The sequence below is a fragment of the Astyanax mexicanus genome, chromosome 2, assembly GCF_023375975.1.
Source record: "Astyanax mexicanus isolate ESR-SI-001 chromosome 2, AstMex3_surface, whole genome shotgun sequence".
Lineage (NCBI taxonomy): Eukaryota > Metazoa > Chordata > Actinopteri > Characiformes > Acestrorhamphidae > Astyanax > Astyanax mexicanus.
Window position 1 is genome coordinate 32118518 of NC_064409.1, and position 26373 is coordinate 32144890.

The following is a 26373-nucleotide window of genomic DNA, read 5'->3' on the forward strand; positions in this document are numbered from 1 at the left end:
AACACAGGGTTTAAAACCTCCTGCCCCTGCAGTGGAAAAGCATCTCGCCTGTGAGCTACAGTTCTGAATCGGTCCGCGAGTCCCGCACTGTGACGCTTTGGCATTTCTCACAAACCATAAATCGTGGGTTGTGCTGCTGGAAGCGAGTGGAATGACCATAGTGGGCGGGGCTTATTACCGACTAGTCCCCAACTGCCTGTAAAAAGAGGGTCATAACTAATGCAGAAGAACAGCTGAGAGAATCATAACTGAACAAAAAAATATTTAAAGCGCAAAGAGATTTCTTATGAATCTAAAACACAAAATGTAATATTAAACTCTCCATTCAATATTAAATATTCTGTTTACAGACATTATTTAAAAATATATATATCAATAATAGTCCTTTCGTTTTCAAATTTAAAATTCGTGGTTATGGATTATACTTTTGACGCCATAAAAGGCAGCGATGAATGCAGCACTAAAGACAGTAGTAAAGACAGTAGTGATACCGCGCTCCTCCGGGCCGGAGGCGGCGCTGGTGCTGCAGTACCGCGGGTCAGAGCGGAACTGAGCACTAGGGCCGTTTTCCTCTCGGGCGGGTGATGGTTGTTTGGTCCAGCTTCACTATAAACACTCAGCACAGCGTTTCCCCCTGATGAGGGCGATGCGGAATCGCCGGTAGACTGAACCCGTCCGGTCTGTGTGTTTACAGCGGCGTCATGGAGGCGGGCTCGGTGGGCTCGGTGGAAGGGCGGCAGACAGGTATGTTTGGGGGGCGCGAGACTGAGCGAGAAAGAGAGAGTGAAGCTACTGACAACACGACCACCCTACACACCACAGACCCCTCACACTCACTATAAGAGTGTAGTAGTTACACTCACTCACTCAGCTGAGGGTCTCTCACCCTGTACTCAGAACTTCACCGAACACATTTAATTTAATACTCAAAACCGCTGTAGTTTAAAAAGTCCATGATTGGTCCAAAATTAGAATAGCTAAAGAGGCTTTAACAAACTTTTTATATCAGTGTGATAAACGTAAGAATGACCGTGTTCACTGACAGTAGAATTATGCATAACCTGTTCTGTCTTACAGTGACAACTGTAGTAACAAGATAGATCTGGTTTCAAGAGGGAAATTATAGACATCCAGTAGCTGATATACACAGTACTCAAAAGTTACAAATTAAGAAAAAGATATAATGATACAGATAAAATAAAGACAGAATAAAACATAAAGTATAAAAGTAGAGTATTTTACTGTGTGTGTAATAGAGATAGTGCAGTTAAACACAGTAAAACAACAATGAACCCCATTTAAAGTGCACATTGAGAAGATGAGCGATGTCAACCATACAGACCATACCGTGCAAGAACGCAAGTAGATAATATAATAATTAAGCGGTGCAAATTTGTAAAGATGTAAACAGTGGACAATAGGTACATGGAGAACAAATAAATGCTAAAAAGCACACACTAAAAACAAAATCCAAATATTTATTTAAAAAATTGTGAAAGCTGTTCTCTTGGAGGACATATATAATTAACTTAACATACCATAGGTATGCATCAAAATAAATTATTTGTTTTTCCAAAATTTATCAAAATGTAACATTTGTTTAAAGTACAATATGAGGCATAATTATAGAGGAAAGTGCTAAATTTATGTACGATCAATTAAAATATAGGTCATTATTATTTACTTTTTTTGTAAAATAATTCTTTCTTTCTTCATTTCACCAACAGCACTCCCTCTTTCTGCTCTGCGCCTTGTGGTGCCACCACTGCGACTAATGTCTGCGTTTTTGTGGCAAGTGGTTCAACGGTGCAATGTAACACAATATGGAAAGTTTGAGCAGTTTGTTATGATGGTGTCAGAAACGGTTCCAGACATCATGAGTCAGAACCTGGTTAATAAACTGATCTTCCACCTACGAAAAAAGGTAAACGTGTAATAGATATTTTAACTGTTCTGGACAAATACAAACATTTTGTTTAGGGTTTGTCTGCTGAGATCAGTTGTCACTGATTTTTATTTTATTTTATTTTTTTTTATTTCTTGAAGGTGATTATAGAGCTTTGTCTTAAGGATGAAACACCCGATGTCTGGATAATTCAAGCACATTTGGACACACTTCGCAATCTTACTCTTAATGTAAGTGAAGACTTGTACATCAACTTCCAACAAAAGAATCAGGATTCTTTTGTTTGTATCAGTTTGTCATATTGTGATTTAATTTTAACGTTTCACAGTGCAGAGATGTGGAAAGTGAAATCATGAATACTAAATTCATTAAGATGATTCATAACATTTTGGAGGACACAGTCAAAAGAGAGACCTTTATTCAGGTTAGACATGGAACTTTTTTCTTTCTTTCTTTCTTTCTTTAAGCCATTCAGCCCTCTGCATTGCCTCACTTTCCTTAGTGTATTACATTTCTTACATATGAAGCCTGTTTTGTTTGTACAGAATGTGTTTCCTGCTGAATATGGTGCTGGATTTGATGCAGTGTTGCAGAGCTTAGCATGGGAGTTCCTGAGAAGAGTAGATGAACTACTACCAGTACCAAACCTTAAAGAGGTGGGCCTCTTTACAGAAGGTTTCTAGCTAGTCATTTGTTGGGAAATTATCACATGAATGTCCATAACAAAAACAATCTTCACTGAACTGAAAATCTTAACAAAACAATAAAACTGTTATAAAATAAGTTTCTTAATGTTGCAATGCTTAGTTATGGGTTTTTTTGGGTATGCATGTGTATGTGCGTATTATAAAAAAAAACAACAAAAAAAAAACAGAAAAGTTAGTCATGCTTAAAGTAGTCTCAATTTTAAAATAGATTGGTTTAATGAATGGAAGTATTAGGCCACTTACCCTCATTGACTATTTTACCAGATATAGCTGCCATACAGGTACACAATTTTTTCATTTACATTTTAGCATCCTAGATAGTTCTCAGCACCACAGCGACATTGAGATGGTAGTATTTCTTGCGTATGCATCAGGCTTGGTGGCTTACCTACTGTTTTTAAAAAATATTAAATATATGGGATAAAATATTTGCCCAGAAGTATCTTAGTGGATAAAACTGATTATAGATGAAGGGGTAGAGACTTGGGCAACATACACTGACGTGTCATAACATAATTATAGATGGGATGACAAAATGTACTAAATGTGTGTTAGCTCACAGATATAGTAATATGTAGGTAAAAAGTAACTGTGTTAAGAGATGGTCTGGTATATAAATTAAAATTCTCTTCTTTATAAATCATACTATACTATCTTGTAAACCAGAGATGCATGTATGCATCAGGCAATCTGGTGAAAATGTTATGTATGCTAATTTGGGTTTGTGGTGGTTATAAAAGCTGTAATTTGAATCCCTTATAATTCCTATGACATGGATATTCTACATTTTCTCAGACGGCCACGTGGTTATGTGGTGGCCTGGCTGCAATGGAGGATATTGTGCAGCCGCTCTCTGACCCAGCAGAACTAAGGGATGTGCTACAGCACTTTACAACCAAGAGACAAAGCAACGTGAATGGTAAGCCCAAGAGTTACATTTACTGCTTTTAAACACTTACAGTATTTTACACCATTAAACCTGTTTTTCCACTCAATTAATGAAAATGTTTTTGATATTACCATGCTGTTTCCAGATATTTGCATGGTATCAGCATTATTGTATTACCCAAATAATTCCTACAGCTATGAACAAATACAATCACTGCACTTGCTCCATGTAAAAGTATATAAAAGTATGCGTTAATTAAGAACCTACATCTTGTATTTGCTTTTTTGTTCCTGCCCCATACTAGTCTGATCAGTAACATTCTTGCTTGGTTTGTTTTGATGCATTTTGGTGCACTGCAATTTTAATTGTGTGAAAAAAAATTCTATCTAAACAAGAGGGAAATGCTCCAAGCTTAAAACTCGTTAAATTACTTGGACCAGAGCAAACAATCAACAGGTGTAAAAATGCCCTCAATCATTCAATAAACAGAAACCCATCACACTGACTACTGCTGAAATTAAGAAAAAAATGAATATATAAGTGCTAGGGGTGTGACGAGACACTAATATCATGAGACAAGACACGATACTGGGTCCACAAGAACGAGACGAGACGAGATTTAAAAATAAAATTTTAAAGTAAACGTCAAAAATGAAAACTAGAGTTTTATTTGACAAAATCATATAATGCAAACTTAACGGACTGGTTTATCTCACACATTGATTTTATAAGAAATAGAAATAAGAATAAGGCTAAAAAAATAAAAATATAACTTATATAGTGCAAACAATAAGTGCAAACCACAACCAGTCATATTAAGACTATGGTTTGTGTTATTTTCTCCTAAATCTCTTGTAATTTAACTATGCATAACAATAACCAGTCATATTAAGACTGTGCTTGAAGTGCAAACAGAGACAGAACATTTTTTCGAATACAGTACAGAGCTAAGGGATTAGTACAACTGCCTATGAAACAGTCACGTGTAGGATTTACTTACAGTATTTATATATGGTTTGTGTCTTGTTGGTCACTCTGTTACCGTTTATTGTTTCCACTGGAGCCAAAATGCAGCCAGACATACAACTTAAAAGTAGCAGAAGCATTCTCTATGCAAATACCTGAATACTTTTCTTCTGCTGAGAGCTGCTCTCACTGCTCAGCCACCACACTCGCTGCTATCGCAACTGTGTTGCCAGATCCCTCTTAAAAAGTCCACACTAAACTATTTTTTTCCCTGCAAAACAGGTTTAAGCTTGACGAGAAATATTGTCAAATTTTAATCTTGCGAGATCTCGTGCCACGAGATCTTGTCACACCCCTAATAAGTGCAGTTGGCGGTCTTGGGGGGGGGGGTAACATAAGTGTTGAAAGTAACATAAGTTTAACCAGCACCATGTGTGTTTTTTGTAATCATTTTTAAGTCCTGAGGAACACTTTATTACATTATATACCTAACATTCCTAAATTGGATTTCTTTTTTGACAGCATCCACCTATTCAACAAAGGATGTTGTTTGCTTTCCCCACTTGACTGGTGATGGGTCAATCTTGGCTTCTGCCTCCATTAAACAGGAGCCCGTCTTTGAAGAGGAAGTCTCCCATTCTTCATCTGTTGCACAAGAGTCAATCATCATTGCACAAGCAATGTCTGAAAACCAGTCAGAGTCTGACCGTGCTGCCGCCACTATAATGAGCCCCGAACCCAGCGACACAGAGGAAGTGGAACCTTTGGTGGACAACATCGCAGTAGCCACTACTGTTGGGGATGAGGATGAATTACAAGAGGAAACAGTTTACCAAGAAAGCAATGCAGAGGTTTGTGAAGTCCAGCAAATTTACCTCACAGCAGATGGCTCCACTGTAATAGTTTCAGAACTTGACAACGGGGGAGATGAGACCACACAGCTGCAGTTTCTTGAACAGTCAGAAGCAGAGCAGAGTCCTGAAATAAGGGAAATTAGTGTTGAGGAGTGGATCTCAGAAATGGCAGGAAGGGTAATTTCACTTCCATCCGTGTCCCCGTCAACTCCTGTGGAGGTGGTTGAAGAGGAGACAACATATGTCCCCATCATTGAAAGACCGCCGTCTATAAAGACAATCATTAATAGGAAAAGCGTACCCATTCAGACAACTCCAGGTAGAAAGGTGTTGGCAGTGCCCTATCAGGTGAAACAAGACGAAGCGAAAAGGAACCATGTGTGTGTCGTGTGTAAGAAGGAGTTCCGTTACGATTGCCAGCTGAAGAACCACATGCGAACACACACAGGTGAAAAGCTGTTTCAGTGTTCGGAATGTGGCAAAAGTTTCCGGTGTCTAAGTTTCTTATCCAGTCACATTAAAACGCACTCACTCACCAGACCCTTCAAATGCATGCTATGCTCCAAAACCTTCCGCAAGAAAGCAGACCTCATCAAGCACACTCGTGTTCATACGGGTGAGAAACCATACAAGTGCAACATTTGCGGGAAGAGCTTTTCACAAGGCTCGTACCTGAAGATCCATCAGGAGTGCCATACTTCTGAAAGCCTCCACCAGTGCCCACACTGCGACAAATGCTTCCCCACCGCTTTCAAGCTCTCTGTCCATATTCGCTACCACTCCTTGGCACGCTCTTACCAGTGCAACGTGTGCGGCAAGAGCTTCATCTACGCCAGCCTTCTGAAGAGGCACAAAGGGTATCACGTTGGGGATCGCAAGTACCTGTGCTCTGTGTGTGGCAAATCCTTTGTGTACATGTTTGATTTGAAGAAACACCTGCGTAACCATCAGAGACCCCGCATGCAGATCCCATGCACCCTCTGTAACAAGACATTCGCCGGACCCGAAATGTTACGGTGCCACATGCGCATTCACACGGGTGAGCGTCCCTTTAGCTGCAAGGTGTGCGGCAAAGCATTCTCCCAGATTGGCAACATGAAGAGGCACGAACGTGTGCACACAGGTGAGCGGCCTTTCACCTGCAAGGAGTGCGGTAAAACCTACAAGCACTCCTCTCACCTGAAGACACACATGCTTAATCACACAGGCGAGCGACCGTGGCAGTGCTCCCAGTGCGGCAAGAGCTTCAAGTTCGCTGCGCCACTCAGGAAACATGAGCAGACTCACCTGGCTGAGCAAGGGGAGCGCAGGGGCTATGACCACATGCGCAAAAGAAGCGAAACCAAAACCACATCATGATCAATGAGAATGAGCACTTTATTTTTTCAACCTCTCTGATTGAGCTGGAACTTCTGTTTTAGGCTCAGTATTTTGTTTTGAAACCTGGATAAACCTGAAACCAATCTAATATGAGCAGTTGATATAGGTCACAAAGAGGAGAAAGAGTTTAAAAAGAGGTAGAGCAGATATTGGAAGAGAAAATGCAAATGTGTAGCAGTGCGTACACAGCAGAATTCTCTGACTTTGTAATCTCATGTCCTAAAAAATCTACTCTGTGAAGTAGTAAACAGATCTTCAAGCAAATCAAGTCTGACCAGTACATCTATATACTTTATTTGAGTCTCAAATAACTCCCATCTAACTATGTAGTGCACCATGTGAGTCAGGAAAACGCGGCTTCTACACTCAGACAGGGTTCTGTATGTCTTATAGAAAACCATGAATACTGAGCCTGAGATATCATGACTCTAGTTAACATTTTGTTAGATTGTAGATTCTGCAGTTTCTGGAATCAGGCAGTGCACTATATACAGATTAGTATATAGAGTATATAGAGTCAGGTGGGGTTTGCATTTGTACATGCATGGAATTTATACAGTCAGAGATAGTGGTGTGAGCCAGGTACTTAGCAAGTAAATGCATACGTGGTTCACGTACAACAGAAATAGTATTTTATTAAAGAATTCTGCAGAGATTCTTTGTAAGAGAGTGCTATTGTACATATCTGTATTTTCATACTTTCTTATTTTTGACATTCTGACCTGGGAGCACATGCAACAGTTCTGTTAAAGTTAAGTTCTGTTATGGTTAAAGAGGAACTTTTGCCACTATCAACATTACTAAAAGCAGTGATTAGGATCGCAATACTAGACATTCACATTATGCTTAATAATGGCTCAATTGCTGGTAAATAGGAGTAAACATTTATTTACACGTTATGTCTGGAATTCTGAACCCTTTTGGAAACTCGTTTTTTTTGAGTTGTTAATTTTACATTATAAATTGAAATACCAAATCCCAGGGTATCTAATTTGTTAATAAGAAGTAAATATGGTTATATTTGATTTATGGTTACAATATGTTTTATTCAATAAATAATTGCATCAAAGTCAGTGTACTGTTTTTTTTTATATTACTGATATTACACTGAAAAGGAAGACACTTTAGTTCTAGGCAGATGAAATTTGGCTTCCGCCTTTAACCATTCGTGCTGTAAACACACACATACATACTAGTGAGTACACTCAGTAGCCACACACAGCAATTGCTGCGAAGCCCAGGGAGCACAGAGGTTTAAGGGCCTTGCTCAAAGGGCCCAAATGTGGTGGTGGCCTTCCAAACCTGGGTATTGAACCCTGTTTGTTAATTAAGTTTATTTAAACTGCTAATTAGTGTGAATGTAATGCGTCTTGGTAACTGTATTGGCATGGGGTGGTCATTGTACTGGCATTGCTTTCTTTCTCACATTTGGCCACCCACTTAGCTTATGTTACCTTAACACAATCCCAACCATGTGGAAAAACAAATCTTAAAAACAATTTGTATATGCATTTGAAAACTGAAGAGGGAATATTTGGCATGACTCCCAAAATTCCTGATTTCTTTTGATAAAAATGTGCTTTATGTCTGGTTACATTTTTAGATTATTATATTTCCACATGACATGTAAAATTTGTTATGTAAGAATATAGCCACAATGCTATGCTCAAAGTTCACACAGTCATGGAATTTAAAAATAGGCCTGGCCGTTTTGGAAAAGTCTTGGAAATTCGGTCTACAAATCTTTCAGTTTATCAATGGAGAAAATCTATTTTAAGCTAACAAATACATCATCAGCTCAGAGTTAATTTTGTACTTTAAGCCTACACAATGGAGCTCTCAGGATCTGAGACACATTTTATTATTAAACATTGTGTGAACATTTTATCTGATTCATTTTAGACTTACTAAATAGACTAATCCAATTTAATTATAGTTTTAGTTAATTTTTGGTTGTATTGTCCATGTCTGCACTGATATTTTAAAATTCGTAATGGGCATTGAAGGCATGGAAAAGTCATGGAAATGCATTGGTTAAAACATGTATGATCCCTATATGCTGCATTTTATATGTGGCAAGTAAGTTCCTGATAAAGTTATAGAAATCAAAATTAACTGGACAAGATTATTTTTTTTAGGCAAGTCTCCACTGCAGCCTCAGTTTTCACTGGCAGGAGGTGAACCCACAGTGGTGGGGTACTTTAGTTGTACATCTGCCTAAATGTTTAACATACTGAGCATTCAGAGATGATTGCTTACTACGGTTCTACAGAGTGGTTATGAGTTAGTGTAGTTTTTGATAGCTTAAACACAAACACACATTTTAATAAAGTAGTTTATTACAAAATGTGATCATCAACAACAGGTAAGAGGCATACATACAGACGTAAATGTTTGCTGTGTGCAACACTGTAAAGGGGAAATTACTTTTTGCAATTGAAGGTCACAATAAAAGTGGGAAGCACATGAAAACACCCAAGTTTAGCACCAAAAATCATAATTGTGCAAAAGCACCAAGTTAATAATAGCTTGATAAAACAAAAACAGTGCTGGATTACTTACTTAGCACTTCAGCCAGTTCAGGCGAAGGGTCATTCTGAGATGAACTCAATTCATCTTTTTCAGGTCTAAGTAATACCAAACACTCCAAATTAGCTTGTTTATTCATCTTTTGTAGTGCATCCTCGTATTATTGCTCACAGTAGTTATGCATGGATTTCAAGTAGTTTGTCTATCCTACTTACAGCAGTTTTACGAGTTGAGAGTCATGAGATTCAATAAAGCTCACAGACATGTTTAACTTGAACAGAAAGAAAATGATTTGCTGATTAAGAAAACTGTAAAAGTTTCCTTTAGTAAGTCATACAGATTTAAACACTTTCAGGAATACTTAAGGGCACATCTTAATGAAATGTTTTATACTCCCCTCATAGTAGGTTTTCATTCAGCAAGGCTTGAAACGGTACAACTGAAACATAGTAAAATAAAATAAAATGAAAAAAACAAAAAACCCACAACTGGTGGTACAGAACCATGAATAGTGGATAAACTGGCCACTGTAGATATCTAATTTTGTGGGCAAAAAAAAAGCATAGGGAACATGAAGAAGCTAGGGTAACGCTATAAAAGGGCAGTATTCTCAAGGCTTTATGACAATTTTGATGGAACTTCAGAAAATCTTATGGCAACTGACCACTCAGAACACACCTTCATAGATGATGGGGTAGGTTTGTCAGGTGTCATAAAATGCCTATTAAGGTGCATTGTTGCCCTTATTAACACTACCCTTCAATGAAGTGTTGGATAAATCAATAATCAACCAAAACCTGGTAAAAGAAACTAACAAAACAAATTAACAAAAATATAAACTGATCTATAAACTGTAACTACCTTTGTTACTTTCAGGTCTGACTACTCAAAGTTTTCTGTTTAAATGTAAAAAAAAACACAGAAAAGGAACAGATACAGGAACAGTTACTTTTACATATTTTGCCAATATGTACTAAAATTGCCCTGCATCAGAGTTAAGGAGATTCCCTGATAGATTATAAGGAATCAACTCTACACAACCAGATGCAGGGTGATGGGGCAGTGGTCACTTCCCATGGCAGTATTACGAATCTTGCTGTCGCACAAACCTGGGAGCAAGGCAGCAGACAACAAAAAGTAGTCCAGCCGCCAGCCCACATTCTTGGACCGCGCGTTCATCATGTAGGTCCAGAAGGTGTACGCATTGGTCTGCTCTGGATACAGCTCCCGAAAGCTGTCGGTAAAGCCAGCCTCCAGGAGCTGGCTGAAGCCCTCGCGCTCCTCAGGAGTGAAGCCGGCATTCTTGCGGTTGCCTTTGGGGTTCTTCAGATCAATCTCCTGGTGAGCAACGTTAAGGTCTCCACAGAGCACTAAAGGCTTTTTCTTATCTAGATCAGTAAGGTAGGCGCGGAAGTCCACATCCCAGGTCTTGCGGTAGTCGAGGCGCACCAACCCACGACTAGCATTAGGCACATAGGCTGTGACCAGGAAGAAGGAGGGGAACTCAGCAGTGATCACCCGGCCCTCTTTGTCATGCTCCTCTTTACCTGCAGAAAAGAAAATAAAGAATGCATGTCTTAATAATAAAAGTGATAAAAGTGTAAATACTATGATCATTGCTATCAATCTTCTTTACCAACCTAACAACTGGAAAACAAAGTAATTTCCAATTACAGTCAAGTCATTTCGCTGTCTTTCAATACACTCAAGATAAAGGGATTGTTATCATGTAAAGTAATGTGTTTTTTATAATTGCAGGGCCAAGAAAGATTTCAACACATCTTCCCAGGAATAACGTTTGATAATTTAATTTAACTAACATTTGTTTACACAGAACATTTACAGGATTTAAAGTAATAAAATAACAATAGAACAAAATAATATTTTGCAATAGCTGTTTAACTATAAACAGTGTTTTTAATACATGGATGCAATTAAAACATTTCTGCGTTTCGTTGTGCCTTCAGAAAAGCATGCTCACACTGGGAGAACTCCTCTCCTCTAGCTTAACATTTCCTTCACCATGATTTTCTGTTACCTGTGGTTTGCCTCTTGAGGTAAACCTTCTGTATTTAAATGTCAAAATGTTGTCTCTTGAGTATAGACCAGGACAAGAACTCACCAATGCCATAGCTGACTTTAATTGGTTCAGTCTTGCACAGCATGGCCACCCCACTGTAGCCCTCCTTATCTTCAGAACCGGCCCAGTATTTGTGTGGATACTCAGGCATAGAGGTTATATCTGCTGGCAGGGATTTCTCAGCACACTTAGTTTCCTGAAGACAGAGCACATCTGGATCCTCCTGACGCACCCACTGCATGCATCGACAAACAAAACACAATAAAATAAAAGGATCAAAATTCAGTTCAAACATGATAACCATTAACCAAAAAGTGTGTATAAATTAAACTATAGTGCAGGACAAAGGTACAGGGTTACATGGTGTTCAAAAATACAATCACTGAATTTATTCTAAGAGGAAGACTTTGTTAAAAGGTTCCTCAACCTCCATTGTCTGCTGCAGCTAGTAAAAGAAAATGTTCAGAAAAATGTGTTGTTCAGGAAAAGTGTAGAGCCGCTCGGCTGCAGGGAGAGCGGCAGGCAGCCTTCCCTCGCACCGCAGCATTGATAACATTTTTTTTCTGTCAAGGGCCACTCTCAACCCAGCCGAGCAACGCTGGGAGTCTGATACGAAGTTTAATTGAAGGTTAATTTTTCCTAGCGATATATCTTTACATTTAAGTCTGTATCTCTGAGAACATTTTGTCCTTTGAGTTTTAGAGCTGTAAAATTGATTGGGGGGGAAGGCAGGTAGGCGTTGTTTGCATGTATAAATATACATGAGAAAGAGCATAATCCTGTCTTTCTTCAGAGGCCAATAATTCAGTGATCTAAAGCAGGGCTAAATAGAAACAACAACTTTTTTCACAAAAAAAAAAAAAAAAAAAAACAGTTTACATTGCATTCCATTCATACTAGAGAGCACAACTAAACATTTTAAAATGAATAAAAAAAATGATCTGGGACTTTAACAATTATCATTTGTCTGATTGACTGACCTTTATATCTCAAAGTATTTGTATTCTTTATTTAGTTGAGTAGTTCTGGCCATATGTATTATAGCATTACTTAAGTAGAGCTATTCTCTGTATTGCAACTCTACCTCTTTACAACACAACCAATGCTCTCAAAAACATTCGGAGGTAAGAAATTAATGTAATTAACTCTTCCTTCTTTAAATAGTCATTTGGCTACAAAAAACAACTTACTATTGCTCCAATTCATTATTCCCAAGTAGATGCACTTCTATCAATTGTAAAACATGTTTGATTTCCAAATAAGTGATTACTGCTCTTAAAGGGCATGTTTTACCATTCTACTATTACACATTATATGTTTCTGTAGACAGATATGTCTGCATACAGTAAACCAACTGAACAACTACTGTAAGACCAAATCCCATTTCTCTTTTGTAACCCTTCACATTGTAACAGAGTTACATGGGTAAGGAATGAAACCCTTTAAGAACCCAATATAGACATCATCTAATAGCAGTGTAGAGCTAGAGTTCATCAACCTATCTGCTGGTTAACTAGTTAACTTAAGGGCATTGCATGTCTTCATAAAGGGGCAGGTGGTGCAGCACTAATTATTGTGGTAAATGGGCTAAATGGTAGGTCCAATATTTGAAATGGGATTGGGCCTAAGTAAGTCCAGATGTACTTATTAGTTTGAGCATATATAGCAATCATTTTAACTTTTGTTACACACATCAAGCCCCTTCTTCTTAACCCAGGCACGAAGGCCATCCACATTCCAAGAGGTGATCTTCATGTTGGCTGCTCGGCCATCCTTGCTGGTCAACTTATCTGGGGGGTCCTCATACAGAATTGGAGCCTCTGGTTCCTTTGCCTTCTTCCCTTTCTTTGTTGCCGGTTCTGTAATGTGTGAAGAAAACAAACACAATGGTTTAAAACTCAATAATCGTTCAGTGTATGTCATATATAGAATCTTTCCTGCATGAACTGTAACTAAAAAAAAAACTACAGGTATGTACAGTGCATCCGGAAAGTATTCACAGGGTTTCACTTTTTCCACATTTTGTTATGTTACTGCCTTATTCCAAATTGTATTATATTAATCTCTTTCCTCAAAATTCTACACAAAATACCCCATTATGACCATGTGAAAAATGTTTTCTTGAGAGTTCTGAAAATTAATTAAAAATAAAAAAACTAAGAAATTACATTTACGTAAGTTTTCATAGCCTTCGCCATGAAGCTCAAACTTGAGCTCAGGTGCATCCCGTTTCCACTGATCATCCTTGGGCAATTCTACAGCTTAAATGGAGTCCACCTGTGGTAAATCCAGTTGATTGGACATGATTTGGAAAGGCACACTGTCTATATAAGGCCCCACAGTTGACTGCATGTCAGAGTGCAAACACCAAGCATGAAGTCAAAGGAATTGTTTGTAGACCTCTGAGACAAAATTGTCTCAAGGCAAAAATCTAGGGAAGGATACAGAAAAACTGCTGCTTTGAAGGTCCCAATGAGCACAGCGGCCTCCATCATTCGTAAATGGAAGAAGTTTGGAACCACCAGGACTCTTCCTAGAGCTGGCCGGCCGTCTAAATTGAGTGATCGGGGGAGAAGGGCCTTGGTCAGGGAGGTGACCAAGAACCTGATGGTCACTGTCAGAGCTCCAGCGTTCCTCCTTGGAGAGAGGAGAACCTTGCAGAAAGACAACCTTCTCTGCAGCAATCCACCAATCTGGCCTGTATGGCAGAGTGGCCAGGCGAAAGCCACTCCTTAGTAAAAGGCACAAGGCAGCCCGTCTGGAATTTGCCAAAAGGCACCTACAGGACTCTCAGACCATGAGAAACAAAATTCTCTTATCTGATGAGACAAAGATTGAACTCTTTGGTGTGAATGCCAGGCGTCATGTTTGGAGGAAACCAGGCACTGCTCATCACGAGGCCAATACCGTCCCTACAGTAAAGCATGGTGGTGGCAGCATCATGCTATGGGAATGTTTTTCAGCATCAGGAACTGGCAGACTAGTCAGGATAGAGGAAAAGATGAATGCAGCAATGTACAGAGACATCCTGGATGAAAACCTGCTCCAGAGCGCTCTTGACCTCAGACTGGGGCGACGGTTCATTTTTCAGCATGACAACGATCTGAAGCACACAGCCAAGATCTCAAAGGAGTGGCTTCAGGACCATTCTGTGAATGTCCTGGAGTGGCCCAGCCAGAGCCCAGACTTGAATCCAATTGAACATCTCTGGAGAGATCTGAAAATGGCTGTGCACAGACGTCTCCATCCAACCTGATGGAGCTTCAGAGGTACTGCAAAGAAGAATGGGCAAAACTGCCTAAAGAGAAGTGTGCCAACCTTGTGGCATCATATTCAAAAAGACTTGAGGCTGTAGTTGCTGCCAAGGGTGGTTCTACAAAGTATTAAGCGCAGCCTGTGAATACTTATGTAAATATGAGTTATGTTTTTTAATGATAATACATTTTCAAAACTCTCAAGAAAACTTTCACATGGTCATAATGGGGTATTTTGTGTAGAATGTTGAGGAAAGAGATGAATTTAATACAATTTGGAATTAACATAACAAACATAACAAAATGTGGAAAAAGTGAAGCGCTGTGAATACTTTCCGGATGCACTGTATGTAGAAATTATTTGAAATAAATTATATTCTTGACCAGTAGAAAACAGCATCCTTATGACTGGTTCCCCGAGCCCCTCACTGTGCCACACATCTGTTTTACACAGCGGCTTCTCTCCCACTAACTAAATAAATATAATTTATGGGAAACGTTCAACCAAGGGAAATAATTTAAAATTTTAAAAATGTGGAATAAATATGTGGCATGTGTCTCGTTACCAAGATTTCTGGAGGCAGGTAACGCAACTCTGTTAGCTAGTGTCTCCTGTTTATTGTTAACGATGTTAATATCTATATCTGTGCAAACCATGATCATAAGATAAGATGTTTTGGTTATATTGGCCATTCCTTTTTCTCGTGTTGAGACACAATTCATACAGCCCTCACTACAGTTTACATTAAACTAATGGGTAAAGCACGCTAGCCATGTTAAGCTACTTTACTACTTAACTTGACTTTATCTTTCCCACCATCTTTACAAGTCAGTTGCTTTAAAACAATTTAATGTTAACATTATTTAAATGCATCCAAACTGAAAGGCTTAGTTAGCAGTAACTACTCTTAAAATAACACAAATATAAATTAGCAAAACAAAAATATTTACAAATAATATATACTTTTTATTTGACTAAAACTAGAACTAGACTAAAATGTTGTTTGATTTCTTCGACTTAAACTGGACTAAAACTAATAATAACCAAAATACTAAAATGTGAATAAGCTATTATTCATTTTAGTCAAGACTAAGACTAGATCAAAAATCACCAGTCGAATTTAACACGGATGTATGCATGGCGGCTGTGTACCTGTTCCATTATCGTTGGCTTCATCTGCAGCAGCCTGCTCGTTCTTCTTGGCCCTCTTCGACATGTTTCTGATTCCTCGGACAGACCAGCACACAGCACGCAGACACACACGAACCCCTGAGAGACACGGAGATACGAGGTTACAGAAGTTCAGCTACGTGATTTCTGGATTGTGCTCTTCATTAAACCAAAACAGGCAGAAATTGCGCAATCAAACCTGCAGACATTAAAATGAGGAATCGTCTCAACTCAACAGTGAAACAAGCTGAGCTAGCCTAGCCTAGCCCCGCTGCGATTAATGAACAAAGATAACTAGCTGTTAGCTACGATGCTAGTTACCGCTGTTTTTCACTGGCCTGTTTCTTATATAACCTGGTAAAAATAGAACCTGTTATATTATGCTGTACTTCAGACACTTAGCGAATCTAGATGTAATTAATTGCCATAAATAAACACTAATAAAATTCTATATACGCCGTTTGTTTACTAACATAGCCTAGCTGTGATCTGAACGAGCTAGAGTTAGGGTTAGTGTAATTAGCTGAATGAATGAACCCCCATCTTTCCCATTAAAACGACACACGACGCCCAACAGAAAACACCTATAACTGCTGACTTCTCCCAGCAGCAGCCCGGGGTAAGACCTCTCTAGCGCTAGTTAAGACTATATAAATTAGATTAATGTGTTCAGTAGAGGAGAGTAAACACCGGGTACCGATAATCAGATCCACCGTCCCCCTGAAGATCAGCTCCGATCTGATCAGCTCCACCACAAAGAGCTAGTGCCGCACATGTTTCTCCACACAGAGCTCTCCCACACACCGCCTGACCACAAAACACAAACACAACCTACAAAAACTACAATACAAATTACTGATTATTATTTACACGATAAAAAACGAAGAGATATAATCGTTGCTGACGCTATTATTGCTGTTTAATTAGCGCGCGTCTGTTTAAACATCAGGAAACATTTTCATTCAGGAATATCTGAGGGCACCTATCTCACTGTTGTTATGGTCCTCCATCACGAGAAGTGCACTCAGAAGTGAGCAGCTGAACTGGTAACTCTGTCTAACAGAGACTGTTTATATAATACAGGTGTATAAAGGTTTAATTAGAGCTCTGATTCCTCTGGTTTACATTGTGCAGCTTTACCCGCTCCGGTGTTTAACTCAGACCCGCAGCTCCTGCGCTCATATCACTGCTCTGCTTCAGTCTGCACTGCTGCAGGGTCCTGTCCTGTCTCCTCATGTGCAGCAGAAACAGCTTTTATTCTACAGTTAGGAATTAGATATCCTAGATAACCTAGCCTTAGATAACTAGCTAACTACCCGCAGATATTGGATATTAGCTCGAGTTGTTTGTAATGCTTATTTTTTAAACAGTGTTTGTTGTACACACTAAAGGGATTCACAGTTTAACAGCACAGGAGGGTACAGAGTACAACAGTAAAAACTGATAAAGTTATTTTTGAATAAAATAAAGAGTGTAGCTTATACAGCTCTGGAAAAAATAAGATATCACTTAAAAAGATGAGTTTCTTTGATATTAGCAAATTAAAAACCTCTGGAATATAACTTAAGAGGAAGATGGAGATCACAAGCCATCAAACCAAGCTGAACTGCATGAACTTCTTTTGCACCAGTAGTGGACTAAAGTTATCCAAAAGCAGTATGTAAAACTAGTGGAGGAGAAAATGCCAAGATGCATGAAGGTTTATAGAATAAAAAAACAATGTTCATTTTACTCAAACATATACCTATACATAGAAAATCCGAGAAACTGATTCAGAAACTAAAGTGGTCTTTTATTTTTTTTTCCAGAGCTGTATAAAAGGTCTTTTGGAAAACTACAGAGCGAGCTCTTTATGAATATTTAACCGCATTTGTGATAAACTAAATATAACAGAAAATTAAGTATAAAATTCTACTAATTTTTAGTGGGTATTTTCAGAGTGAGGACACTAATAAACAAAACTGAAAATCATTCAACTAAACTTAATAAATACATTAAATACATTTTTAAAGGAAAAGATGAATGATCAAATAATATTAGTGACAGAATAAGCAGTCTGGCTTAATAGCAGGACTAAACTTAGCCCATCCATAATTTACTTTAGTGTTCTTTAGTCCTGGTCCAAGTACCCCTCTACTCACATTTTTGCTTTAACACACCCGCTGCATTTCTGAAAGAGCTGATTAGTTGAATCAGGTGTGTGAGAGCAGGTAAAAGATAATAATTAAAGACAATACAGCTCTGGAAAAAATTAAGTGATCACTTCACTTTTTGAATCTGTTTCTCTGATTTCACTATTTATAGGTATATGTTTGAGTAAAATGAACATTGTTGTTTTATTCTATAAACTACAAACAACATTTCTCCCAAATTCCATAAAAAAATATTGTTATTTAGAGCATTTATTTGCAGAAAATGAGAAATGGCTGAAATAACAAAAAATAAGCAGAGCTTTCAGACCTGAAATAATGCAAAGAGAACAAGTTCATATTTATAAAGTTCATAAATCAATATTTGGTGTGGAATAACCCTGGTTTTTAATCACAGTTTTCTTGCATCTCCTACATGTTCTCCTACACCAGTCTAGCCTACATTTGAACTTATGGACAGCTGGTCAACCTAGTAAAGGAGAAAATCTTTCCAATCATTTCAAATGAATCTGTAAATTAATTGTTTAATGTTTTCTCATTTCAGCAGCAGACATGACTATTGTGATTGGGTTTGAGGGCAGCGCTAATAAGATTGGTATCGGCATTGTGAAGGATGGGGAGGTCCTGTCCAACCCTAGACGTACCTATATCACTCCACCCGGTCAAGGTAAAATGAACAGCAAGTTTATCATATTTCCCATAGAATTATTAGAGAGGAGGCACTACCCAGCAATTGCTGATTTCAGTAACTTGGTAAATTTGTAGTTAGGTTTTATAGACAGGGTTGTTTTTTCTTTTAATAGGGTCATTAACAGCTTACCTATCCTTCTAGGTTTCCTACCAAGTGAAACAGCTAGACATCATCGCGGTGCAATTCTGACTGTCCTCCGAGAGGCACTGGATGAAGCTAGACTAAAACCTTCCGATATTGACTGTGTTGCATACACCAAAGGTGAGCCTCCAGCATATTTTGAGTGTCTATACTTTCTTTCAATTAGGTTCAATTTTATTATACTAATACACAGCATGTCTCTCTAAAATATAGCTGTTCTAAGCTGCTTTCATTGCTGACAGCTAAAACAGACAAACAAAAAAATCTGGTAAAATAAAAATATTTGCCAATGGAACAGGATGCTATGTAACAGTTGCACATGACCAATGCAATGCTACAGCTATGTTGTAGGGATATAAACTCCCCCAGCACTGGGATGATGCAACATTAAGCATCCAGCACACTTTATATCTTATCATTCTATATTAATACATTAAAATAAATTAAGCTTTGGGCCAGTGGAGCAGATGAACTGCATTCTCCTGTTGTTAACCCTGGCTAACACTGCTGGAGCAGCATTAGCATTATCCACTAAGCACGAGTTAGCTCTCGCATTTTTCGTTCAGAGATGAGTATATTGGACTGCAGTCTACGTGTTTAAAACAAGCTATGTGGGACAAACCGCTTGCTAATATCGCCCAGGCTTACTGGAACACTTAGGGTTCCTCAGTGTAGCACTGTCTGGCTAGCCTTAGTGGAAATCTAGAAATATAAGCTTACTGTAGATAAACAGCAGCGCTTTACTCAACCAAATATACCATTTTCAGGAGAGCAATCTGTGTAGATTAACATCCAGCACTCGTTTGACTTAAAAAATAATGCCCCCTATAGTCTGGTGCGCCTTGTGTATGAAAATAGACATTTATTAATAGTGCGCCTTATAATCTGGTGCGCCTTATAGTGCAAAAAAATATGGGTAGGTTATATGTGATATAATAGACAAATATAGTAAGAAGATACAGACAGATCACTGAAGGTGCACTTCTAAACACCATGTGGCAGTGCTGCCTGGTTCCTAGATGTAAGCCCCCATATTTATATTATTTTCTAAGAACAGATTTTTTTATTTGATCATAAAAAAAATATATAAAAAAAAATACATATTTCTTAACATTTGAGTTCTTAAGCATTAACACTGCTTAAAATGATACCCAAAAACTGTAATAAACCAGGAATTTATATAGTACACATAGTGAAATAATGGATCATATAGCTTAGTATGAAATTTTAACTTACTAAACACTAGTAATGAGTTGCGTCAGGTAAAATGGTTGCCAGGAAAATTACAATCTCAAGAGCTATAGGTCTTCGGGGCCACCATTTGTATAATTTTACATATACATTATGAATTTGGTTTGTGCTTTCAATAGTATTTTTTTTGGCTAGCATACCTTTTTAAAAGCTTTCCATGTGGAAGCCCAATATATTTTTTATCTATTTTATATTTATTCTATCAATATCTTCAGGTAAATCGGGTGAGCTACTAGTGAAACAATTAAACTATATACAGTGTCAGGAGTTTATAGATAAATCAGTCACCCAACTTTTGTTCTTTAAATGAACAGATCAGTAACTTTACTGCCAGACAACACTGTTTTCTGTGTTGAGTACTGCGTTTCTCAAATACTTAAACTTGACACATTTGCTTCACATCTTTCTGTGTTCCTCCTTAATGATATCACCTAATTTCCAGGCCCAGGGATGGGAGCCCCTCTGGTTACTGTGGCCTTGGTGGCCAGGACAGTTGCCCAGCTGTGGGGGAAGCCACTGGTGGGCGTTAACCACTGTATTGGGCACATTGAAATGGGCCGACTGATAACTGGCGCAAACAACCCTACAGTGCTATATGTCAGTGGGGGCAACACTCAGGTGGGTGTTTGAAACACTAATTCTCAACTTTTCATTCTCAAGCTGTGTATAGTTGTCTTCATTTTTGCATTTAGAAATGTCTGAACTTGAAAGAATAAGCCTGTCTCAAATACACTATAATATATGAATGTAAACTTTAAAACGTTTGCTTAATTCAGTATTGCTCACTAATTTGCTCTCGCAACATTTCATCCAAACAAAAATATTTATTGTTGCAGGTCTATGAAAAAGTACATCTCTCCTAACTTTTTATGAATGTTTGCCTTAGACCAAAAAGTTATGTCAGATTTCAGGATTTTTTTTTTTTTTACCTATAGGTAATTGCTTACTCTGAAAGACGCTACAGGATTTTTGGGGAAACAATAGACATTGCTGTGGGAAACTGCCTGGACCGCTTTGCCAGAGTGATCAAGGTCCGTATTTTTTATTTCCTGCGCAAGTCTTTGTAGTTTTTAATTGATTAAAATTTTGACCTTTAAAAACATTCTTCATAATTTTCCCACAGATATCTAATGACCCTAGTCCTGGCTACAACATTGAACAGATGGCAAAGAAGTAAGCACATTATGTTAAAAAAACTACTGATTGATTTGTATAAACACATCCAGCACAGCTGCTAAGAAGTGTATGTATTATAGTGCCATATCTTACACCTGTGTAAGGTGCGTTGCGATGCTCATTGCTATGTTACACCCCGCCAACAGTCTATTTTGATACAGTGCACAAACCCATAGTGTGTGTCAGTTGGCAGTTATGCACACTTTTACATTAATAGTAAACAGAATAGAAAATAAAATAACATTATTCTACATCATAAATTACCTAATTGACCACCTTCACAACATGATCGAGCAGGTCAGTTTCCTCTGCTGCCCCTGACATAGCAATCAGCCAAAATCAGAGCGCACCTGGCTCTGGGAAGGGAATGGCAAGAGACATGCTTATTGGTTTATTGCATGTTTCGCCCAAAACACACCCATGATTAATTAATATTAGTACATGCTTTTTGCATATTTCCAGTCATGCAGTCAAGCTGTGGAGTTTGTGGCTTGTTAAATTAGGGCCCAGAGTGTGTATCTATGCATTCATTTTTGATGTTGACCCTGAGTCTCCTTTCTAGTTGGCTTTTTCCTTTTCCTTACTTTCATTAAAGGTGATTTGGTTTTTAAAAAACAGAGGGAGTTGCTCATTGGCCTTTTTATTTCACTGTTGTTGAGGCAACTGGTTTGTAGTTTGTCTACATCTATGATATTTATGTATAATGGCAGTGGTTTTAAGCAGACAGGGACAACTAGGTAAAATGGAAACCCAAAAAGCTTGTAGTATGTTTTATAACCTAACCCTGATTTAAACTTCTCCACAACTTGATCTGGATTTTATTTAGATTAGGATTTCAGAATAAAATACTGAATACTTTTGCACATCACACTTTTCAGATTTTTATTTGATTATTTGATTTATTTTATTCTATTTTGAAAACCATTTATTACTTTTATTCCACTTCACAAAATAATGCATTAATTTGTCTTGGTCTATCGTTTAAAATCCCAATAAAATACATTTAAATTTGTACTTTTAAGGTAACAAAATGTGACCGAGTACAAGGGATATGAATACTTTTGCAGGCCACTGAATATTCATAATCATAGTACTGTAGTAAAGTATAATTCTAATCAAATTTGCATAACCTTGTTAAATTCATTCTTATTTTAATGTCTTATATTTTTAGGGGCAAGCAGTATGTGGAGCTTCCGTACACAGTGAAAGGAATGGATGTTTCTTTCTCTGGGATTTTATCGTTCATAGAGGTAACATATATCATCTGTATTAATTATATTAATTTATTTATTTACTTTTTAATTCTTGTGCAAATGTCCATATGCGAAAATGAATTATTAATATATAAATGAGTATATAAAAAGGGTGTCACAATTACTGTTGCTGTTAACAAAAAGATTTTGAAGGTGGAGGATACAAAAAGGATGGTAGTTTTTTTCTTATTTTAACTAATATATTTGTCTCCCCTTTTTTTCCATCTAAATTCCAGGAAGCGGCACACAAGATGTTGAGCTCAGGACAGTGTACAGCAGAGGACCTATGCTTTTCCCTGCAGGCAAGGAATAAAATCTTTATAGTATATTGCTTCCACAGAACAACAATGTGAACAATATTTCTCTGGATATGTTTCCCTCATAAACAAACAAAAAAACCTTCTGTGGTCTGCAGGAGACACTCTTCTCTATGCTGGTGGAGATCACGGAACGGGCCATGGCTCACTGTGGCTCTCAGGAGGTCCTGATTGTGGGAGGAGTTGGCTGTGAGTGAGTGGTTAACTCCACATATTTTACTATAAGCCATGTGGGTTTACAGTGTATATTACACTATCATATCTTCAAGTTACAGATTGGAGAAACCAAGAATTAATCAAATGATGAAAACATTTTTCAGTTTTTCTAGTATGTTAATTTATTTATTAATTGAGCACATAATCAAACATTAACTACTTTTTCAGAAAAAAAAGATGATTGTGTTTACCTTATGGAGCATGTGGGGTAAAAGGGGTAAATTAAGTCAGGTATAGTATTTCAAATTAAATTATGCCAAGGGGGCCGCTTAAACAGTTATTGAATCTTATCTGATTGGAAATGATTACAAAACCATTTGTAAAGGTTTTACCCCATAAATTCACTGTGAGGCAGGAAGGAAATTCAGCACCACTGTTGCTCTTCCACAAAGTGGTTGTCCAGCAAATAAAAACAATCTGCCGGCCTGTTTTGCATTGAATAATGTCAATAATATACAGTTTCCAAGGTATCATATAAAATTTTGTTACATCCACACTAAATGATTTTTAAAGTTATACATTTTTTCCTATTTTATATGTGCATGTGTTGCATACAATATTTATGGTAAAATATATATATCTTGTATGGATGATGGGAGATTTGGACCACTGTGCAAAGTCTTCTCCAGCACATCCCAAAGATTCTTAATGAGGTTCAGGTCTGAAATCTGTGGTGGCCAATCCACGTGCGCAAATGTCGACATTTAAATGAAGTAAAACGCCATGGAGACCCAGAAGAACCCCACGACTGACACAGAAAAAAAAAACATATAGACTGCAGTTTTGTATGTATTTGAGTAATCTAAAATCCTCCTGGGAAAACTTCTTGTGGACAGATGAGATCAAACTTGAGCTTTTTGGTAAAGCACACCATTCTACTGTTTGCCAAAAATGGAACGAGGCCTACAAAGAAAAGAACACACTACCTACAGTCAGATGTGGGTGGAGGTTCAAAGATGTTCTGGGGTTGTTTTGCTGGCACAGGGTACAAGGCATCATGAAATGTGAAGATTTTGGGTCACAATCTAGAGCACAGTGTCAGAAAGCTGAGTTTGTGTTCTAGGTTATGGGTCTTCCAGTAGGACAATGACCCCAAACATACTTCAAAAAGCACCCAGAGACTGATGAAAACAAAGCGCCAAAGAGTTCTGAAGTGGACAACAATAAGTCCCGATCTAAATTCCAATGAACACCTTATGGAGAGATCCAAAGATCCAGTTAAAAGGTGTAAGAAGCTTGTTGATGGTTATAGCATGCGATTTGATTTCAGTATTTTTTGTGTGCAACCAAATAAGAAGTTAGGGTGCCAATAATTTAGTCTTATTTTTGTTTTTGTGTGAAATTCTATAAATATGTGTGTAACAAAACATTTGTTGATCTAATAATTTTCTGCTTTTGATTCTTATTCTTACCACTGTTCTGTTATTGTGCATTTCAACATAGGTAACCTCCGTCTGCAGGAGATGATGGGTGTGATGTGTGAGGAGAGAGGTGCACGGCTCTTTGCCACAGATGAGAGGTGAGTTTTGAGTGTGAATGGAATGATTCAGTGCTCAGTATTAATAGTTTGTGCTCTCCACACATATTAAAGTCATGATTTGGTTTTAAGGTTCTGCATTGACAACGGGGCAATGATTGCACAAGCTGGCTGGGAAATGTTCCGTGCGGGTCAGATAACAGAGCTGCCTGACTCCTGGATCACGCAAAGGTATAGAACTGCACCCCATTGCTGCATTCTGCCTGAAACATACAGTTATTGCACTGCTATTATAAGCTTGGAATCATTTCATTTGACAAGAACATCTTGAAATATGAACTACAATCTAAACAGCATTTAATGTGATCTTGTTAATATAACAAACAGCATGCTCATGTATCAGAATATTTGTGGAAACCTCCTTTCAACAGAGTTCAACATTTCGTCTGATCTCTAGGGTATTAATTAACAGCTTTAGGCAATAGGAAAGGCTTTACTCTGAGAACTGAGTAATGTATTGTGAATTTTCTGATATACAAACTGACCATATCATTATATCGAGCATGCTGCTGTGTATTTTTCTTTCCACAAAAGCATGTGCATGTGTCATTTGTGTGTAAATGAGTTGGTTTCAGGAGGGATGACACGCAAAAGAGTACAGTTTTAAACTAAGTGCAAATTATTTTGTAGAAACATCATAATTAAAGGAGCAGCATGATTTCACCATCTTAGGCAACGTAATCCAGTGCAGTTTACTGAGTCACGAAAAAAACACCAAGAGTTAAATTTTCATTATTAATAGAATATATAATACTTACAGCTCCCTCTATAATTATTGGCACCCCATAATTTTTATTGCAGAAGCATACTCTCACTCTAAAAAAGTTTAGAAAAAAAGCAGTGAATAAATAAATTCTGACTGATAAATATATATATATTTTTTTATAAAATGACCCGTTTCACAATTATTTGCACCCTTAAACAATTTCTTTAAAAATAAATGTATTTGAACTATTTATGTCAATTCTGTACTACTGTACTACTGTAGTTTTATAAGTGAATCAAAGTATCTATAAACCTTTAATTAGTAATTAATCACTTTCTGTTTCCCTGGGGTATAAATATGGCGTTACGCAGAGGCCTATGTCCCTTACTCACTCTTAAACATAAGAAATACAACAGAACACACTATTCAAGTAAGGCAGATGTGTGTCAACCTTCAAACAACCATCAGGTGCTATATAGATGCCAACAAGCTGTTTGGGAGGCATGCAGCACGGATAAACCCTTTTCTGAGTTATATAAGCATAAGCATATACGGGTGGAGTTTGCCAAGTGGTACTGAGATTTTAACTAGGACCGTGTGCTTTGGTCAGAAAAGACCAAGATAGAGCAACAAACACCCTTAGTGGGACTGAAGTAACACTAAGAATGATTACGCAGAAAACACCTAATGCCCACTGTTAAGTATAAGGGACGATCATTGATGCTGTGGGCCTATTTCTCCTCTAAAGGATCTGGGAATCTTGTAAGGATACATGGGATCATACACTCTTTGAAATATCAGGACATTTGAAAACTTTGTTAAGGTTTTCCTCATAACATATTGAGATTTTTTTAAGATTGAGGTTTTTAATCATATTACCAAGCCCTGCTTTACACTAGATGTTGGAACATTACTGTGTGGGTTTAATGGCATTCAATCAGTATCTTTATTGGGGTCAGCAACCTTTTCTGTAATTATTTGAAACCTAAGCCTGCATCAGGCTTAAATAATATAATTTGTAAGCTCATAGTAAATATGCAGTCTAGTCATTCAGGAAACATGTTTTGTTTTATCCGTGACAGGTACAGGACAGATGAAGTCGAAGTCACCTGGCGAGACTGAGATGTTCAAATCCAAATGGAAAATAAATAATTACAAAAAAAATAATCCTGAAGATACTGTGCGTCTGGCTACTGTGC

At 37.8% G+C, this 26373-nt stretch overlaps 3 protein-coding genes across 8 annotated transcripts in view; 2 read left to right on the top strand and 1 right to left on the bottom strand.

Moving 5' to 3' along the window:
- The first annotated feature begins 537 nt into the window (after positions 1 to 537).
- si:dkey-14d8.1 (zinc finger protein 502) overlaps positions 538 to 26373 on the top strand; it is a 127323-nt gene continuing 101487 nt past the window's right edge. Inside the window, exons 1-7 of one of the 3 annotated variants that reach the window (XR_007437738.1) lie at positions 539 to 744; positions 1728 to 1924; positions 2047 to 2136; positions 2235 to 2330; positions 2452 to 2562; positions 3409 to 3532; positions 4991 to 7209. Coding sequence is in view for 2 of the 3 variants with exons in the window: in XM_007229739.4 (XP_007229801.3) it covers positions 702 to 744; positions 1728 to 1924; positions 2047 to 2136; positions 2235 to 2330; positions 2452 to 2562; positions 3409 to 3532; positions 4991 to 6681 (2352 nt within the window). In the remaining variant the exon portion in view is untranslated. Of the gene's footprint in view, positions 745 to 1727; positions 1925 to 2046; positions 2137 to 2234; positions 2331 to 2451; positions 2563 to 3408; positions 3533 to 4990; positions 7772 to 26373 lie in introns of those variants that run through there. The other 2 variants (XM_007229739.4, XM_007229740.4) reach the window with 2 other exon arrangements.
- Positions 9024 to 15829, bottom strand: apex1 (APEX nuclease (multifunctional DNA repair enzyme) 1). Its single transcript, XM_007229738.4, has 4 exons — positions 15719 to 15829; positions 13004 to 13170; positions 11354 to 11546; positions 9024 to 10778 (listed from the first exon to the last, which is right to left on the bottom strand). The coding sequence occupies exons 1-4, from the start codon at positions 15780 to 15782 to the stop codon at positions 10264 to 10266; spliced, it is 939 nt and encodes a 312-aa protein (XP_007229800.1). The 5' UTR covers positions 15783 to 15829; the 3' UTR covers positions 9024 to 10263.
- On the top strand, positions 15776 to 26341 carry LOC103032761 (O-sialoglycoprotein endopeptidase). 4 transcript variants are annotated; one of them, XM_015605311.3, is made up of 12 exons: positions 15776 to 15857; positions 18431 to 18553; positions 18719 to 18838; positions 20412 to 20587; positions 20905 to 21000; positions 21093 to 21142; positions 22317 to 22395; positions 22635 to 22700; positions 22814 to 22904; positions 24375 to 24450; positions 24541 to 24639; positions 26257 to 26341. In XM_015605311.3, the coding sequence occupies exons 2-12, from the start codon at positions 18439 to 18441 to the stop codon at positions 26294 to 26296; spliced, it is 1008 nt and encodes a 335-aa protein (XP_015460797.3). In that variant the 5' UTR covers positions 15776 to 15857; positions 18431 to 18438; the 3' UTR covers positions 26297 to 26341. The 4 variants fall into 4 exon arrangements, with proteins under 4 accessions (XP_015460797.3, XP_049330179.1, XP_049330180.1 ...); XM_049474222.1 differs by lacking the exon at positions 15776 to 15857 and adding an exon at positions 16705 to 16782; XM_049474223.1 differs by lacking the exon at positions 15776 to 15857 and adding an exon at positions 16709 to 16766.